Here is a 19738-nt window from a genome sequence, read left to right as displayed (position 1 = left end):
ACTTGCAAATGACGTCTGACCTGAAGTCCCTCTGACTTGGGAAGTGAGCCAGGTCACCTGTTCGTGTGTCACTCAGAAATAAGGCTCTTAAAGCAGGTGCTGCTGCGAGCCTGTGTTTCGGGTGACATCAGTCTTGACAATTTTTAGCCCTGTATCCCGGGAATGTCCTGTTCCGTGTGTTCTAACCCTTAGGCAGCTGGTCGTTAATCGATGTCATCCTTGTTGCAAGAGCTAAGCTGAACCCGATCTGCCCTTCCAGATTTGCAGGGCGTAAAGAAGCGGCTTCAGGAACTCTGTAGGGCCCTAGCTCCAGGCCTTTGCCAGTGCAAGTATCTCTTTCCTCCATGTCCCTGCTGCCCCACAGGGGTGTCTCAAAGCCACTTCCCTCTGCTCAGAAGTCTCCCCTGCCCTTCCCCACCCTGAGTAACAGATCAGATCGCCACCCTGATGCTGCCGTTAGATACTTTCCACATCTGCTGTCTTTATCGTGGTCCGAGTGCTACTCTTAGACACAGAGGCCTTTGCTCATGCTGGCCAAAGTAATTCAATTCATGGGACCAGCCCTGAACTCCCCTATGGGTCTCTCCCACAGGGGCTGATGGGAGACATTATTTCATTCAACGGACAGTCATTAAACATGATCACGTACTAGACAGGCAGATGGCCTGGCAGGACCGTCTCTCACAAACATTTGCACAGGCTGCAATGGGGAAGGCCCACACAGACCCCAGCTTGCTCTCTGGGAGTCTCCCGAGGACTCCTTGAGACGGTTAAGAGCACAAGACTTCCAGGTAGAGGGAACGGCGCTGTAAGGAGCTGGGAATTTGATGAGGCAGGAGTGAACGCCTTCCTTCCCACCAGAGAGCTGCACAGTGTGGCTTCTGTGATACAGAGAATGTCTCAAACAAATGGCACACTCACGTTAGTCATAAGAGGAGAACCGGCATTTTGGAATTTGATGTGGAGGCCCCGCCCAGCCATTTCTGCTTTCTGGCCCTGTTTCCTCCTCTGTCAAATGACTAACACCTCCCTGTGCTCTTCTTTCCCGAGCGCCATTCCCAAAGCAGCTCATTTGCCAGATGAGGAAGCCGGAAGCCAGCAGGCACACAGCACGCTGAGGCTGTGACGCTGACCTGTTTGCAGCATCCTGTGGTGTTTTCCATTTGTGCTCTCCTCTCTGTGTCTAAAGGACAAGTCACTCTGCCACTTTTCCCCCATCAGGGAGCTCCCTGACCGGCTCCTGATGGGAGAGGGTCCTAACGTGGGTCCACTCCCCCTACAGACCCGTTCTTTGGCCAGCGCTACATCCACATCCTGGGCCGGCAGAAGCTCTACCACGTGGTGAAGTACACCGGTGGCTCTGCAGAGTTGCTGTTCTTCGTGGAAGGCCTCCGTTTCCCGGACGAGAGTTTCTCAGGCCTGGTTTCCATCCACGTCAGTCTGCTGGAGTACATGGCCGAGGTGAGGGCCACAGGCCTCCCGTGCACTGCCATGTACGTCCCTGGCTCAGACCTGGGAACGTGGACAGGGCAAGTTTGAGTGAAAATGGGATCGAACGAAGCCTAACCGTGGGACTTTTCCGTCCTGTGACTCAGTTTCCCTGTCTGAAAAGGAAGGGTAGTAGCAGCTATCTCCTGGGGATGAATCGGTACACGCAGAAATAATTGGCGTGTGGAGCCAGAAAGATGGCTCAGCCGTTAAGAGCGCTTGCTGCTCTTCCAGGAGAGCAGAGTTCGTCCGCCAGCGCCAACCTGATGGGCACCTCACATCAGCATGTAACTGTAGCTCCAGGGCCAGCACACACATCTACATAAACACACACAAACACAAACCCACCCGTGCATATAAAGACGACACTTGGCACGGTTCCTAGCATACAGCAAGTGCTCAGTAAATGCATCGTCGTCTGTCTCGCCCACTAAGAGGGAGACGGGGACCGCACAAATGCACGCACACGCCCAGCGTGACTCTGTGGTGTTCCTCTTCTCTCCCATGCCCAGGACATCCCGTTGACACCCATCTTCACGGACACTGTGACGTTCCGGATTGCCCCATGGATTATGACACCCAATATCCTGCCTCCCGTGTCAGTGTTCGTGTGCTGGTAAGGGTCAGGCATACTCCACACGGGCAGGGTGGCAGGGTGGCCAAGAGCTGGACTTGAGGGTCAGACTCAGCTAAACCCAGCTCCTGTCTCTGCCACTTAGCGGCTATATGACCTGTGGTCGTTCAGGTGGCCTCTCTGTGCCTCAGTGTCTCTGAAATGCACATACCCCAGCCTTGCTGTGAGGACTGAGACGATGCCTCTGCATTGGTGCCTTTACCATGGCTCAGGCTGTGTGCTGCCAAAGCCACGCTTCTCCGTTCTCTTCCCTTGGCCCTCCACCATGGGGATGAGGTTCCTGCTTGGCAGTGGTACCCCCTCTTTTTTTTTTTTTTTCCTTTCTTTCTTTTTTTCGGAGCTGGGGACCGAACCCGGGCCTTGTGCTTGCTAGCCTCTACCACTGAGCTAAATCCCCCACCTATGTACCCCCCTCCTTTTTGCTCACTTGTTCAGCAAAATTTTATTGAGTATCTACTATGTGCTTGGTCAGCACTACAAGATAATGAACAGGAAGGGCACGAAATGGCTGCTTTTCTATGCCTGACAACTTCAGAAGAGACCCTCTGTCCACCCCCAACCCTTCATGCCAGGGTCTCCCATATCCCAGGCACAGTACTTTTTAAAATATGGGGAGTCAGAGAGGTAGGGCCTTAAGCATGTGGGGTGAGAGGTCCCTTCTTTGTCTTATTTATCCGTGTCCTTGACAAAAGCTGCATAAGAAGCCTGTGGTCCCAGGGACCACAAAGTAGCTGTGGATACAGGAGGGAGCCTTGACACCACACCTCAGTCCAGAGTGCTAGCATCTGCGACCACCCAACGTGGGTGGCGCTCGTCCCCCTCATGCTTCCTCCCGGCCTCTCTCCCAATGCTCCCCCAGCATGAAGGACAATTACCTGTTCCTGAAAGAGGTGAAGAACCTGGTGGAGAAAACCAACTGCGAGCTGAAAGTTTGTTTCCAGTACATGAATCGCGGCGACCGCTGGATCCAGGTGAGGGGTGAGGGGCCAGAAGGCCTCTGCCCAGAGGGGTTTGTGTGAACACCCTGGTACCCAGCTGCCCACGCGTGTGTGGATCCCTCCGTCTGCTCGGGAACACAGAGACCTGAGAGAGGGAATGTGACTTCTAGTGACAGGCTACACTGAAATCATCCGTATGCATCCATGGGGACAGGTGACAGGGACAGTACTCACCGGGAGTGCTCTGTGGCGGTTACAGAGAAAAAGGCCAGTCTGTGTCAAAGACACAGAATATGCTTGAGTCGTTCCTTTGAAGGAAATATGTTTAGGATATGTTTTTTACATTTTATTTTTATTTTTATTTTTTCGGAGCTGGGGACCGAACCCAGGGCCTTGCACTTGCTAGGCAAGCGCTCTACCACTGAGCTAAATCCCCAACCTGTTTTTTACATTTTAAAAATGAAGCCCGGTGGTGGTACCTCACACCTTCAATCCCAGCCCTCGGGAGGCAGAGGCAGGTAAATCTCTGAATTAGAGGCCAGCCTGGTCTACAGAGTGAGTACCAGAACAGCCAGGGCTACGCAAAGAAACCCTGTCTCAGAAAAATAAAACCACCACAAAAGTAAGTGTCTCCAAGAGGAAGTTGTGTGATCTGCCATGGGCAGAGGCGGTCTGTGGGAAGAAGCTCTGCCATCAATCGATGCTCACTGGGAGGCGAGCTGGGCACCTGAGGCAGACTGGGAATGAGACGTGCTTCCCGAGCCAGGCTCACGGGTTACTTTTGTGATAAACCTTATAGTGATTACAGGGGTGGTGCATGCCCCACAGCCCACACAGGGAGGAGGTCAGAGGACAACTTGGAGCGGTTGGTCCTCTCCTTCTGTCCTATGAGTCCAGGGGACCAAACTCAGGTCATCAGCCTCAGCAGGAGGCTGCTTTACCTGCCTCCTTTACTTGCTTTGATATTTGAGCCAGACTCTCAGTTTGTGGCCCACGCCGGCCTTATCTTCCCAAGCCTCTGTCCTCTCAGAGTGGTGAGATTACAGGTGTACACTGTCATGCCTAGTTTCTTTGTCCTTTTTGTTTGGTTCTGTAATAAGGTCTCCCATAACCGAGGCTGGCTTTGAACTCACTATGTAATAGGGAGTGGCCTTAAACTTTTGGTCCTCCTGCACTCATTCCCCCAACTACTAAGGATTCCACAAGCATATGCCACCATGCTCGGTGTATGCGGTACTTGGACTTGAACTCAGGACTTCATGTTTGTGTTAACCAAGCACTCTACCACCTGGGTTATATTCCCTGCTCCTTGTTTTGTGCTTTAAAAAAACAACAACAAAAAAACAAAAACAAAACAAACAAACAAACAAACAAACAAACAAAAAAACCAGTCTTTATATGTAGCCAAGGCTAGCCTCATACTCTCTAGCCTCCTGCCTCTGCTTCCTGAGGTCTGAGATTAAATCCCCCTCTATCATGTCCCAGACACCCCTGGGTGCTGCCGCCACTGACAGCTCTCCCTGTTCTCCTCCACAGGATGAAATTGAGTTTGGCTACATTGAGGCACCTCACAAAGGCTTCCCAGTAGTGCTGGACTCCCCTCGAGATGGAAACCTGAAGGACTTCCCCATTAAGCAACTCCTGGTGAGATGCTGAGGTTCACCTGGGGGTGACAGTGGGGACCCTTAGAGGACAGCATAGACAGGAGATGTGCAGCATCCCAAGAGAACTAGTCTCCACTCAGGGCCTCTGTTTTCTCATCTGCAAGATGGGTCAGTGGACCGTGGGAGAGCTGTATTGTGGGAGATGAGAACCGTGGGAGGCAGGGCAAAGTCCAGATCCAGAGGTTTTGACTCCTGCTGCTGTCCCAAGCCTCCAACTTGTAGCTAAGTAAGTTTCAAAGAGACACGACAGAAGTCTACAGATGTCAATGCTCATGAGGACTTTGTGATGTGAATCTCAGTGTTGGGTTTATTAAAGCAGCTTGACTCCTCGCTGTTCTGAGAGGCCCTTATCACCCCCACGTGGCGGCCTCAAGCCACGTGGGAGAGTGAAAAATGTCTACATCCCCACCCTCCACTCTGAGCCAGAAGCCCATGTGGAGCATGTCATAGGGACAGCAGATCTGGCTTTCCCATGGTCACATGATGCGGGCCATTCAGAGGTGACCCTACCCGAGTCCCCTCTGGAGATGTGGAAGAAGCAGTGTGTGAGCTCTGCTCTGGGGCGACAGAAGAACTTGTCTTCCACAGCCCCCCCCCACCCCCATATCAGAAAGGGGACTCAGGCAGACTTCCAAGCTTTCATGAGCCTCGGGGTACACACCTGTGAAATAGGAAACTGTCACCCAGGATTGTTACCCATCAAAGGCATGCCACAGTCATCAAATCTGTGCCTGATCAGTGGCTATCACAGTCTGGCTTCACTGCCCCAGCCTGGAGGCTGCCCTCAGAGGCCCTCCATGTGGGGGTTGTCCATTTCCCCTGACACTGGAAGAGAGGACCATCAAATTGACCACCCCAGAGTTACCACAGGCAACAGGAATGGAAACCAAGCTCAGAGCCCTGTCCTTTCTCTTCCCCTGGTCTCCACCTGTCTTCAGTGCTCCAGTCTGGCCTGGTGCCGGGGCCCAGCCTGCATTGTTCCCAGAGGCCGGGCCAGGCCCTGCTTTGTGCTGCGTGCCTGCCGGCCTGTGTGCTGCTATAAAGCCCCAGCTGCCACCTGTGACCAGCTCACACATGGCCAAAGAGGAGCCCCAGGCAAGAACGTGCTAAGCTGCTGCCATGCACCACGCCGGGCGTGCCTGTCCCTTGAGCCTCTTAGCTAAGGCAGCATAAGCCGCATCTGCCTACCACACAAAGTTCTCTTGTTGGTTGGTTTGGGTTTTTTAGGTCAGGCAAGTTAGTTGCCCCCTTGCTCTAGTACAAACTCCCAATATATATGTATATGTGTGTGTATACATATATATGTATATACATATGTATATACATATGTATACATATGTATATACATATATATATACATATACATACATATATGTGTATGTGTATAGATAGAGAGATAGAGAGATAGATAGATAGATTTTATGTATGTGAGCACAGTCACTGTCTTCAGACACACCAGAAGAGGGCATCGGATCCCATTACAGATGGTTGTGAGCCACCATGTGGTTGCTGGGAATTGAACTCAGGACCTCTGGAAGAGCAGTCAGTGTTGTTAACCACTGAGCTATCTCTCTAGCCCGATCCCCTTATATTTTTATCAAAAGAAAAAAAGAATAAATATATATATAAAGGGAATCTTAAGATCCAGGAACAGGTGGGATCTTCCCTTCCTACATATAAAATCCAGTTTACTGAAGTGCTATACTAATGATGAAGCCCAGCTATGAGCTGGATGGACAGATGCAGCTGTTTGGATGCGTAGGGGTGAGTGTATCAGTCAGCTATCAGTAAATAAGGCCGCAGTGACAAACAAGCCCCAAACTGTAGTGACTGACAACAGCCACTCTGTCCTGCTGTTCACAGCCTTAACTGATGACTGGATGTCTCTCTGTGTCCTTATCCTACAGCTACACAGCCTGGCTGAGAGCTGCCACTCCCCTAGTGTGAGAGGAGAAAGTGAACAGACCAGGCCAGAACACTGGCCAACAGCCCATCTTGCTCATATTTCATTGGCCAGAGCAAGTCATGTGACCCTGAGTTCTTTTTCAGGGAGATGCCAGAAGTCATTCGCAGTGGGTCAGGATGCACAATTCTCTCTCTCTGGGCAGGTCTAGCAAACTCCAGGGGAAAATCAGTTCACTATCTTGCCTCCAGCCTCCTAGTTGAAGAACTTTCTCATAGAAATGGAGACCGAGGTTCAGAGAAATTCTGAGATGGTCACTAAGATCAACAGAACCTGTGAGGCCAGATCTCGGTATCACATCGGATGCCTGTACTGATGGACCCAGGCAGAGATGGGGCGCACACACATCACACCCACACCCACACCCACTCTGTCATCACGCTCAATCAGCAGCCTCAGGTCACAGCCATCCTTGAGACTGAGACTCCAGAGTGCCAGACTGCAGGTGGCACCGCGCTTGTCACCAGAGAATGGCTGCCGGGAAAGAGGGCTCCTGGCTGTAGGGGGCTAAAGGCAGATGTGCATCCTCTCTTTCCCCAGGGCCCAGATTTCGGCTATGTGACCCGGGAGCCCCTCTTTGAGACTGTCACCAGCCTTGACTCCTTCGGGAATCTGGAGGTCAGTCCCCCAGTGACCGTGAATGGCAAGGCATACCCGCTTGGCCGGATCCTCATCGGGAGCAGTTTCCCTCTGTAAGATAACTCGGGGTGTGTCTGGGGGGGTGGCAGGCACGGGAGCATGACTGCCTCTTTAGGGGTGTATGTACTTGGGGTGAATCTAAGGGAGGAACATCCCCTTCTGCAATGGTGTGTAAATCTATAGACACCTGTGGGGAAAAAGCCAAGTTAGCTTCTACATCTTAGTATAAGTGAACCCTGTATACCCAATCTATACAACCCAATAATCTTCTTCCACAAAGGTGGGAGTCTAAGCTGAAGACCTGAGACCCTAGTACAGGCAGAAGGCATGGGAGCCCCAGGCTGGAAGTAGGTACGGCCACGGTCGCACCCGCACTGATGTAAAGGTCTTAGAGCTCAGCCTTAGGTTCAGGAATTTGTTAGCAAGCAGCTGTAGCCAGCTTCCATGCTCAGCATGGGACTTATGTGTCCGAGACTTCTATCATCTTGGAAGCAGGACAAGGGCTGTGTGGTGAGATGTAAGCTGGGTAGGGAAAGGGTGTGGGACCCTAGCAAAGGTACACTGGCTTTGGGGAAGGTGGTGGGAATACCTGTAAATGAAAGAGAAGAGACAAGGCATGTGTCCTTGGCTCCCACGATAACTGTACTCCCAGCCCAGCCAATGGAAAAGCAGAGTCTTCTTTATTCTAACATTGCTGGGAGAGAGTGGGCAGCCTGGGTCCCCACTTCACAAGAGTTGCCTGGAACCTGCGGTCACCCGAGATTTGAGTATCAAGTCCCTCTGACCCACATGGAATGTTCGTCTATCTGCAGGACAGCGGTAATGACCATTAGCCCACCCTCCCCCAACTCAGTAGTCCCATGCACTCAGCAGCTACTTCCTGTGCCTCCGTGGAGTGCCAAGCCCTGTTCCACCTCCAAGATGATAGAAGTCTCAGACACATCGGTCCCATGCTGAGCATGGAAGCTGGCTACAGCTGCTTGCTAACAAATTCCTGGGCCTAAGGCTGAGCTCTAAGCCCTCTATATTGGTGCAACCGTGGCTGTACCCTCTTCCGGCCCGGGGCTCCCATGCCTTCTGCCTGCACCAGGGTCTGCAGTTCAGACTCCCACCTGTGCCCTTGCTGGCACCACCCAGATCTGGCCTGGGTTCCAGATGCTAAATATCTCATTCTGGGGGATGATCTGGTGCAGGAGCACAAAGATAACGTGATAAAAGGCTCCTCTTCTCCAACCCTACCCTAGGTCTGGAGGCAGGAGGATGACCAAGGTGGTGCGTGACTTCCTGCAGGCCCAGCAGGTGCAGGCACCTGTGGAACTCTACTCGGATTGGCTGACTGTGGGCCACGTGGATGAGTTCATGACCTTCGTCCCCGTCCCAGGCAAAAAGGTGAGCTGATGTCCCAAGACCAGAGTGGATTTTGTAGCCAAGGATCCATGAACGGCCTGGACTTGGCCGTGGAGGGTGGGGTCTAGAGCAAAGAGGGAGTAGCTGGTTTTGTAATGTGACTATGGAAGGTAACCCATAAATCCAAAAGATCAATAGTTCCACACATAAACAGTATGAAGAATATGTTATTTTGTGTTGTACGTACCCACTCCTGTAGATGTGTTTGTGTGTGTGTGTGTGTGTGTGTGTGTGTGTGTGTTTCCGTGCACACGTGTGGGTGTAGGGGTCAGAGGTTGATGTCCAGTCTTTCTCAGCTAATTGTCATTCCTATCTTTTGAGTGTCTCACTAACCCTGGACAATTTGGCCAGCAACTCCAGGGAGTGACTTCCTCTGCTTCCCTTCTGCCTTAGTCAGTGTTCTAATGCTGTGAAGAGACACCAGGACCGCGGATACTCTTTATGAAATAAGAAAAACATTTACTTGGGGCTGGCTTACAGTTTCATAGGTTTAGTTCATTATCATCATGGTGGCAGCACTCAAGGTACTGGAGGGATAGCTGAGAGTAACATTCTGGTGAGCAGGCAGGGAGGGAGGGGGAGAGGGGGAAGAAGAGACGGGGGAGAGAGGGAGGGAGAGAGATGACCTGTGTGAGGGCCTGGGCCTTGTGAGGGTTTTTTTGAAACCTCAAAGCCCTCCCCCCAGTGACACACTTCCTTCAACAAGGCCACACCCCTTTATCCTTCTAACCCTATCAAAGAGTTCCTCTCCTGGTGACTAAGCATTCAATTACAGGAGCCTGTGGGGGACATTCTTATTCAAATCCCCAAACTTCCGCACTCTCCATTCTGACACTGAGATTGCACTGTAGTGTCTGACTTTTTTTTGCCCCCAAAGTGAGTGCTGGGGAACCCAAAGAAACTCAGGTCCTCATACGTTTGCAGCAAGCACATTGCCAACCATGCCCAGCCCTCGTGTAAAAAGTTATCTCCTGTCTTCTTTTTTTTTTTTCCCAAGCCAGGTCTTCCTCTTCAACCTTTACAGCTCGCCTCCGTTTAGACTCTCTATTCTTGTGCTGGGCAGTCACACCCAGAGAGTGGCTGCTCGGACTAAGGCTCTGGGGCAGAATGTCCTTTTTGAAAAGTGAAAGGTCTGGCTGCCTCTGTGTATCGTCAGATTCTCTGCAAACTCCTGTCCCTTTGGAGAAGCCGCCATCCTGGGCCACTTTTGGGCCTCTACTTTGACCCGATGCTATTGCCCAGGATATAAGAGGCATAGTCAGTCCTAAGACAGACAGACCTTCCTAGGAAGCCAGTGGTGCTGAGCATGGAAGGCACCAAGTGCTGGGCAGCTATGGCTCTAGTCCCTCTGGCGTCCTGACGGCCTCCTCCCTCCCCTCCCCCCACCAACAATGTGCCACCCACTGTGGCATCTCTTGCAGGAATTTCGGCTGCTCATGGCCAGCACCTCAGCCTGCTACCAGCTCTTCAGAGAAAAACAGAAGGAAGGCCACGGGGAGGCCATTATGTTCAAGGGTGAGTGATCACAAGCTCTTGGCAGGAAGCCCCACAGAGCTCACGAGGACCTTGTCTCTGAGCACCCGGCTGCACCACCAAACCCAAACCAAAGATCACGCGTGGCTGGGGACGCAGAGTTGATGGAGTGCTTGCCAGCATTCACGAAATCCTGGGTTTGATCCCGGGCACCGCATAACCCAAGTGTGGTGGCGCTTGTCTGGAATCCCAGCACCCCTATCTGAGGCAGACAGGAACTAACTCCAAGGTCATGTGACCCTGTCTCAAAAGGGAGAAGGGCAAAGTCTCCAGAACTAATATTTGACAGGCCTCCAGACCTAGAGCAGGACCTAAAGGACCCAGACTGCCATGTGCTCTGTACCAGGAGCTGGTGTTTTCAAAACAGAGGGATGGAAGTCAGGACCTCCTGAGATGGTCATGTACTCTTCTGCCAAGCCACATCCCTTTCTGCCCCCCCATCTCCCCTCCCAACCCTAGAACAGTAAAGAGGGGAGAAAGACAGTGCCAGGCTGGAGGCCCAGGAAGGGAAGTGGTTTCCGCTGGCATTGCGCCTGCAGGGTCTGGAGTGAGACTCTGTCTCCCTCCTAAGTGGGGCAGACCCAGGGATGAGGTTTGCGCCTGAATTAATCATGAGAAAGAGAATCAGCTGGGAAAAGCCTGCCAGGGAGCCGCCTCAGCATGTCTGCACGCTTGCTGTGGCAAAATAGACACAATGTATCGGTCATGGTCACCTCTTAGCATCCAGTATATTACATTGTTGTTAATAATCACTGCCTTCTCTGTCCAGTTCCCCATTTTTTTTTCTTAAACTACTTTCTCTCACATCTTAGCTTAGTATCCTGACACTCAAATTCTACTGGCTAATGCTTATGCATTTGTCCTCTGTATCTGAGGAGTGGGACTGCCTGTGTCCAGGACAGATCCACTTAAGACTGCCACCCTAGCACCTTTAACCCCAGCACTCAGGAGGCAGAGGCAGGTGGATCTCTGAGTTCGAGGCTAGCCTGGTCTATAAAGTGAGTTCCAGGACAGCCAGGGTTCTTACACAAAGGAACCCTATCTTGAAAAACAAAATTAAAACAACATAGATAGATGGATGGATGGATGGATGGATGGATGGATGGATGGATGGATGGATGGATGGATAGATAGATAGATAGATAGATAGATAGATAGATAGATAGATAGCACTGCTATTCTCTGTTCTAGCCTCTGATGGCAAGTTTTTTGTGGGTTGGCAGGCATGAGGCTTGACTTTCTAGAAGCTTCCTTTCTATCTTAAGCTGCCTCAAATGCTGCCCATTCACCCCATGATTAGAAGTATTAATGCCAAAGGGTCACAGAGAGGACTGTGGTGTGGTGGCAGCACAGGGGCAGGGTCCCACAGCCCTGGTCTCTTTGGTGTTGTGACACTCCAAGTCTGGGCCATGCAGAGAGCTGACAGGCTATTCCTAGATCAAGCAAAAAACAAAATATAACAGTCTTAGCACTAGGGAGGCTGAGGCAGAAGGTTGTATCTTCCAAGCCAACCCATGCTACAGAGAGACTCTATTTAAAAAAAATTAAAAGGAAAAAATGTTAATCAAATATAGGAGGCCCACAGCCTTGTGGTCCGGCAGCCTGTGTGGCCACTTGCTGTGTGGGGAAATTTTCAAGAATCATGGAACCTCCTGGGACCGAACTTCCTCACCTTGAACAGTAGCAGCTACGCTCACAGGAACGTGGGGAAGACTGTCAAGGGGATTTGGGGAGGACGGCTAAATTGATCCACATTAAGCCCTCAAAAGATTGCTTACTTGCCTCGCTTGGCAGAATGCTTATCTATGGTATCTGTGAGGTGCTGGCTTCTAACCTGAAGCCTCCAGGCTGTGGAGCTGGAGTCAAAGGCAGGCTCTCTCCAGGGCAGCGCTGAGTACCACGGGAGAGTTGTTTGCCCTTGGTCAGCTGCTAATGTTCAGACGGGGCACCCAGGACTCTTCTGCCAGAGAGCACAAAATGTTTCACCCACCTCCTGGCTTAGGAGACTGGCGGATCTAGAGAAAGGAGTGCATGTTGCTTCCCTGGGTAGAAAATCACCCCTCCCCCATTCCTCTGCCCCCTCCCCTCCCCCTCCCCCCACCTCACTCCCACCCCATCCCCCACTGCCAGCAAGTAGCTCAGATGGGCTACCAGGCAGGCAGGTAAGGTTTACTGTCATTCTCTGACCCCCACAGGTCTGGGGGGCATGAGTAGCAAACGAATCACCATCAACAAGATCCTGTCCAATGAGAGCCTCACGCAGGAAAACCAGTACTTTCAGGTACAGGGGCAGGAGGGTTGGGGTGGGGGGCAACACAGGAGGACAGGAAGGGACTGCAAACAAGTTTGTCATCTTGGCAGAGGCTGGTTTTATGGGAAAAGTCAGAGGCTTGGGGGCTTCTGGCCCCGAGAGGCCTCGGCAAGCACCTGCTGGATCTGCTGGCCGTTTCTGTGCCAAGAGGGGCAGCAGGGCTCAGAACCTCAAGCCCAGAGCTGCATCAGACACGTGGTCAGAGCGCATTCCCCTTAAGGGGAGACCGAAGCTCTAGACTTGCTGTCTGGACAATGGTGGCCTGAACGCATCCCTCCCTCTAGAGCTATGGCTGCTCGCAAATCCTTTGAAGAGCTGTGTGTGGGCGTGACATTCTGCTTCTTGTCTTAAGACATTCTCATTCTTGTCTTAAGAGTTGCACCAGGGGCTGGGGATTTAGCTCAGTGGTAGAGCGCTTGCCTAGGGAAGCGCAAGGCCCTGGGTTCGGTCCCCAGCTCTGAAAAAAAAAACCAAAAAAAAGAGTTGCACCAGACATTAAACCCAGCACCTAGGAGTGAGCTCCATGGGTAGAGCTCCTGCCTTGACAGAAAGAGAGCCTTGGATTCCATTTTAAGATGGCCTAGGTTATGGCAGAGGCAGGTGGATCTGTGAGTTCAAGGTCAGGCTGAGAAACCCTGCCTTGGAAAGAAAGAAAGAAAGAAAGAGAGAGAGAAGAAAAAAAGAAAGAAAGAAAGAAAGAAAGAAAGAAAGAAAGAAAGAAAGGAAGGAAGAGAGAGAAAAGAAAGAAAGGAAGGAGAGAAAGAAAAGAGAAGGGAGAGAGAGAGAGAGAGAGAGAGAGAGAGAGAGAGAGAGAGAGACCAATCAGAACCCATTCTTGGCCCATAGTAATGCAGTGTTAGATATCTAAGTCAGTTTGAAGAATCTAGAGGCAGAAAATAGGCTGGAGGGTGGGCCTCGGCAGACTGTTCAGACACTGCAGGAAAGGGGTGTCTGTGGAAGGGGGAGGGGTACACTTGGGGTTTATGTAGGAGGTTTGTGGAAGGGGGAAGTTAAATGCAGCTTAACTCGGGTTACTGCAAACCTGAGGTTTCTCTCTCCCGGAGTTGTTTGTCCAGACAGAGAGGGCTTTATCTCCAGAATCTGCCCTGACCTTGCTATCAGGATGTGGGTCACAGTGGGCAACTGAGTGAGGCAATGGAAGTGAGGGAAGGGGCAGGAGTCAGGGTTGGGTGGGGTTTGTTCAAAGTCCTATGGTTGTGTGGACCTCAGGCTCAGGCTGATGGGGCTCAGGCTGATGGGGCTCCGACTGTGCACAGGTCGGTATGCACAGGTGCCCTCAAGGCTGTGGAAGTTCAAAGCCTCGCATAAATACCTGCACAGCATCCTGGGAAACAGAGCTCTTAGATGCCCTGCGGCATTTGAACAGGACCCTGTATCTCCCTCTGCCTTGGGGTCAACCTGAACTGGTGATGTGTGGTCAGGGAGTTTCCCAGTACCAGTTTGCTCAGTCCTGAGTCACTGTAACTCCCCCCCCCCCTTAATCACTGAGGTGAGAGGAAGTGTCAAGGGACCGCCAGTGAGCTCTCACCTGAAGCTCAGAGAAGTTAGTACAACCCAGCCACTCTCTGAAGCAGGACCCACTGGAGCTGAGCCAGCCTCCTCATTGGGGCTGACCTCTGACTATCCCTCCATGATCCCTGTAAGAAACACAGCACACATGTGCGCATGCACACACACACACACACACACACACACACACACACACACACACACACACTGTAATAAGAACTCTGGAGAAGCTAGGCAGCTTTGCAAAGCCCAGCTTACAGCTTTGCAAAGCCCAGCTTACAGCTTTGCAAAGCCCAGATGGCAGGTGCACTGATTGACAGCAGAGAGAGGAGAGTTTAAGCACTAAGGCCCGCCCCTCCGGGCTTTCCTCATTAGCTGAGTAAGCTGGAGGGCACAGTCCTCCAGGGTCACCTGGGTCTCTGTCGCTTAAGTTTGGTTTTCAGCGAGGACTGTTCTGAGTTCTATCTCTGGTTTACGTCGTTCACAGTTGTCAGCAACATGGCTGACACATCTGCTAGTTGTGGGCAAGCCCAGCCGCTAGCAATTTTTTATTGTAAAGTTTAAGTTAGGGGGCAAAGGGGTGACTAAGCTAACAGAGCTTGGGCTGTAGCATTGCAGGGAGACTAGCAAGCATTAGCGGCAGTCCAGAGTTTTCTGTTCATCTGTAGCTGTGCCTCAATGGACCATTAAGCACACGCCTTTAAGCATAACACCTGCGGATCTCTGTGAGTTCAAGGCTAGCCTGGTCTATAGAGTTTCAGGACAGCCAGGGCTACAAAGAGACCCTGTCTCAAAAAAAACAAAAACAGGGTTGGGGATTTAGCTCAGTGGTAGGGCGCTTGCCTAGCAAGCGCAAGGCCCTGAGTTCAGTCCCCAGCTCCGAAAAAAAGAAAAGGAAAAAACAAAAACAAAAACAAAGAGATGGATTTACTACTGCCTTTTATCCCTGGTGGAGAGATATGGAGGAGTGGCAGAGAAGGTGGCAGAGACACAGCTAAGCCAGTGTGTGTCCCCTGACCTCAAGGCTTCCTCTTTCCCCCTCTCCCAGCGCTGTCTGGATTGGAACCGTGACATCCTTAAGAAGGAGCTGGCGCTGACTGAGAAGGACATCATTGACCTGCCTGCTCTCTTCAAGATGGATGAAGACCGTCAGGCCAGGGCTTTCTTCCCTAACATGGTGAGATACACCAGCCCCAGCCCCTCACACCAGCGCCAGCCCCAGCAGGGTGTAACCAGCCCCAAAAGGCCCAGCTGAGTGGCTGTGTGACCTCACCTCTGGCACTTGCCCTCTCTGAAGAGGGGTGACATGCTTAACTTCCTTTTTTACTAGGTGACTCCCAACCCATTACTCTAACAGATAGGAGAGTGCTTTGCGAATAATATCACAGCACAGACCAGGATTAGCTCAAAATCTGTGCCTCGGTTTCCCCACCTCTAAAGGAGGATCCCAGATAACACTTCCTACATAGGACAGTATCAGGGGTCCAAGAGCCTTGACACCCACAGGCAAACAGTGGCTGCTCCCTGAACACTCACTCCCCCCACCCCAGGTGAACATGATCGTGCTAGACAAAGACCTGGGTATCCCCAAGCCTTTCGGGCCCCAGGTCGAGGAGGAGTGCTGCCTGGAGACACATGTTCGAGGCCTGCTGGAGCCCCTGGGCCTTGCCTGCACCTTCATTGATGACATCTCTGCATACCACAAGTTTCTGGGAGAGGTTCACTGTGGCACCAACGTGCGTAGGAAGCCCTTCACCTTCAAGTGGTGGCACATGGTGCCCTGACTGCCAGGGGCCCTGGCCTTCCTTCCTTCCCTGCGATCTCCAGGTCCTTCCTGTGTCCCCAAGTCCTTCCCCTACAAGAAGCGGGTGGGATTGGGAAGGTATATGTGCCTTGCTGTCCCCTGGAGAAGGACCTTAGTGTCCATTGAAGCCACCCCGAGTAAGCCCAACCGTTCCCTACCCCTGAAAATAGCTAGACATGTGGTTAGTGTGCAGAGCTCTGGAAGGGAAAACCAGACTTCAACAAATCATGTAGTCGCACTGTCCCCCCAAAGAATTCTCAGCCTCTACTCCAGATCAAAAGGAGGGGAGAGAGAAGGGAGACTCTGAGGTCATTGGCTCGCCCAGCACCCATCTGACATTCAAGATAGACCAGGAGGACTAAGGCCAGGGTCCTGGTGTAACTCGGACGGAACCATCTTTTCAAGCTTACCTACCTTGGGGCCTCCTGGTGTTGTCCTGCACCCGTTCATTCCTTACGGCTTTCCATACACACTGTGTCCCCACCCCACCCCACCCCCACCCCCTGAGGGTCCAATCGTTCAGCTTAGAATCATCTGGAAATGGGTCTTAGCAGAGGAGAGGTCTTCACTTTCTGTGGATGCGGGCTGCCCACTTTTGGGAGGACGGGGAGGTCTGGGACTAGCATCCGAGGTCCAAAGTTCAGTAGACAAAGATGCTCCTGTGTGTCGACACTATTTCTGTTCTCTCCCCTGGTCCTCAATTCTCTGGCCAGTCCGTGGGCCTCTTTTTCCATTGTTCTTCTGTTTCTGACACTGACCTTCCTATTCTGGATGTTGCCCCTCCAGCAGCTACAGTTTCTTCACCACCAGCCAGATGCAGGCCTCCCGAGGGCCTGAGAAGTAGCCAATCCCACTGTCCAAGGATGCTGGCAATGCCCCAGCCTCACTGATCACTTCCCAGCTAGCTACTGCTCCCGAGGCGGAATTTTCCAGCACACTTTCCGAAGGCCTTCCATCCAGATACAGGCAAACGTATCCCCTTTGCTTCATTTAGAAAGGCCCCCAGGAGCTGTAGAGATGGCTCGGCAGTTAAAAATGCTCCCTGCTCTTCAAAGGGACCCAAGTTCAGTTCCCAGCACCCACAGCTGTCTGTAACTCCAGATCCAGAGGATCCAATACCCTTTTCTGAGGGCACTTCACACATGTGCACAAACCCATAGACAAATAAATGTTTGAGAGTCTGGAGAAGTGGCCCAGTGGTTAAAAGCACTTGCTGCTCTTGCAGAGGACCTGGGTTCAGTTCTCAGCACCCAGTTGGTGGCTCACAACCAACTATAACTCTAGTCCCAGGGGGTCCGATGCTCTCCTCTGACCTCCATGGGCTTCTGCACACAGATGGTTCACATACACGCCCTCAAGCACACATACAAGTAAAGTAAAATAAACGATGCTTAAAAAAATAGAAACAAGGAAAATATGTCTCTTAAAATAAAGTCCTTTTAAGGCCAAGAAGGTAAGAAATGGTAATTCTGCTTTGGAGGGTTAAACGGTCCCATTTTATAGCTGAAGAAAAGGGTTACACCCACATTCTTAGGGGAACAAAATTTTTACCTTGCATTATTTCCTCAGTATGCTACTGAGCAGTGGGCACAGACTTGGACTCTGATAACACAAGCTAGCCATAGACTCGCTTGTCCCAACAGACAAAACCCACGTCTGCATAGCCACCCTCTGCCCTTGCTGTGGTAACACTACCCACTATATTCAAGAAGCATTCAGGACAACAGTCACTGCCTTCAACAATTAGGAGGCGTCCTCTTTTCTGTCCAGCTGGCCTAGTGCACCATGCCAGGTCAGGCCCCAGAGCCTCCAAAGCTGTCATCCTCTGTCTCTGGGGACAGAGGTTCCTGCCCTTGAGGGCAAAGCCCCAAATCCTGTCTCCTGCTCCAGAGTGGAAAACACAGGCACCTCTCTGAGGGAGGTGGTCTGGGGATGTGGCGGTTTGTCGTGTGTGGTGTTCCGTTAAAGTGGCTTTTACTGCTTTTATTTTTATCTGCGTTAAGAGGAAGTGAGCCCTTCCCTCGTGGGGGCCAAGACGTGTCTTTTGTAGGTTGTGTTGGTTGGTTGTTTAGAAAATTTCTGGAACTCCAGGACTCTGCCTGTCCCATCTCACTTACTCACCCAGTGTGACTCCCCCAAGTGTGGACGCCCCATCCCGTGGACTCCTTGCTCTTCCCCACCTCCACTGTTTGTTGGTTTGTTTGTTTTTTTTTAAACTTATGCCCAGATGCTTCTGGGCTATGCCAGTTCCTGTTTCAATGTTAATTTTGAAATGCTCTGCTGAGGGTGGGGGTAACGGCAGGAAGATGGCGGGAACGGGGCAGCATGGACTTCCTGGAAAAGAAGCCAACATGGAGTCTGAGGAGTGTCTGAGGGAAGAGCCAAAATAAAGGGCAATAAAATAAGCCGTCCGCGGGACATTACGTGGCTCTGGGTGATTTTCTTTGTGGCTTCCGAGACATGATCGCAAGTCATGCGGCCCTCGAGGTCCTCATCAAACTCATATCAAGGACCTGGTACCACCCCCATGTCCCGCAGACACATACCCTCGTGCGCGTGCGCGCGCGCGCACACACACACACACACACACACACACACACACACAAACACACACACACTCAGGACTATGTGTCACATGGCCTCTACCCAAGGTCATGACCAATATCCACAGAAAGAATCGTTCATGTGTTTTGTTTGTTTGTTTGTTTTGTTTTGTTTTGTTTTCTTTTTTTCGGAGCTGGGGACCGAACCCAGGGCCTTGGGCTTGCTAGGCAAACGCTCTACCACTGAGCTAAATCCCCAACCCCTCGTTCATGTGTTTTAAAGGCAAGTTTCCCAGGATGCACACAGTGAGATGAGCATCTCTTAGCAAAGTGTCTCCAGGAGAAACGGGTCCGGGAACTGGGGTAACAGGACACTGAAAGTGAAGACATAAGCAAGGGGTGTAATTTCCAGGCCAGTTCATCCCAGTACCCCCTGTAAGCTCTGCAGAGCTGATGGCCCCTGGAAGTTGAGCCCCTGGAGCTGGAGACCCGCTGCACCTGACCAGCAGGGCGCTAACTATGGTCCCTTTGGTACTTGATAGGTAGAGTCACTGGTAGTCCACAGGAAGATTTAAAAAAGGTTGTATCTGCTGCATTAAGAACAGAGTTGGGGGGTTGGGGATTTAGCTCAGTGGTTAGAGCGCTTGCCTAGGAAGCGCAAGGCCCTGGGTTCGGTCCCCAGCTCCGGAAAAAAGAACCAAAAAAAAAAAAAAAAAGAACAGAGTTGGGGGGTTGGGGATTTAGCTCAGTGGTAGAGCGCTTGCCTAGCAAGTGCAAGGCCCTGGGTTAGGTCCTTAGCTCTGGGGAAAAAAAAAAAGAGTAGTTTAAAAAAAAAAAGAACAGAGTTGGGGAGAGCTGGAGAGGTGGCCTGGCCCAGTGGTCTTGTTCTTCCAGAGGTCTTGAGTTCAATTCCTAGCAACCACATGGTGGCTCACAACCATCTGTAATGGGATCCAATGTCCTTTACTGGTGTGTCTGAAGAGAGCGACAGTATACTTGTATTAATACGATAAATAAATCGTTAAGAAAAAAAAAACAGAGTTAGGGAGTGGGGCTTGGAAAAATGGCTCAGTGGTTAAACATTACTCTTCCAGACAGACCAGGGTTCAGTTCCCAGCACCCACATAAGGTGACTAATTACCACTTTTGGCCTCTGTGGGCACCTGCATGTGCGCACATGCTCAGATACATACAAATAAATAAATAAGATAATAAGTTGTGTTTAAAAAGAGCGAAGTTAAACCCGTGAGGTAGCTTCCCAGGTAAAGGGCTTACCCTAAGCTT

General features: G+C 51.5%; 1 protein-coding gene across 1 annotated transcript in view; it reads left to right on the top strand.

The window, feature by feature from the left end:
- The window catches only part of Padi2 (peptidyl arginine deiminase 2), a 42372-nt gene extending 24038 nt beyond the window's left edge, over positions 1 to 18334 (top strand). The window contains exons 7-16 of the mRNA XM_032895258.1: positions 1283 to 1461; positions 2001 to 2104; positions 2982 to 3093; positions 4597 to 4704; positions 7228 to 7379; positions 8571 to 8715; positions 10155 to 10248; positions 12462 to 12547; positions 15156 to 15284; positions 15658 to 18334. Of these exons, the coding sequence (XP_032751149.1) occupies positions 1283 to 1461; positions 2001 to 2104; positions 2982 to 3093; positions 4597 to 4704; positions 7228 to 7379; positions 8571 to 8715; positions 10155 to 10248; positions 12462 to 12547; positions 15156 to 15284; positions 15658 to 15891 (1343 nt within the window). The 3' untranslated portion in view covers positions 15892 to 18334. The remainder of the gene's footprint in view (positions 1 to 1282; positions 1462 to 2000; positions 2105 to 2981; positions 3094 to 4596; positions 4705 to 7227; positions 7380 to 8570; positions 8716 to 10154; positions 10249 to 12461; positions 12548 to 15155; positions 15285 to 15657) is intronic.
- The last annotated feature ends 1404 nt before the right edge of the window (positions 18335 to 19738 follow it).

The sequence above is a fragment of the Rattus rattus genome, chromosome 1, assembly GCF_011064425.1.
Source record: "Rattus rattus isolate New Zealand chromosome 1, Rrattus_CSIRO_v1, whole genome shotgun sequence".
NCBI lineage: Eukaryota > Metazoa > Chordata > Mammalia > Rodentia > Muridae > Rattus > Rattus rattus.
Note: the sequence above shows the minus strand (reverse complement) of the source record. Positions and strands in the feature narration are given on the sequence as shown.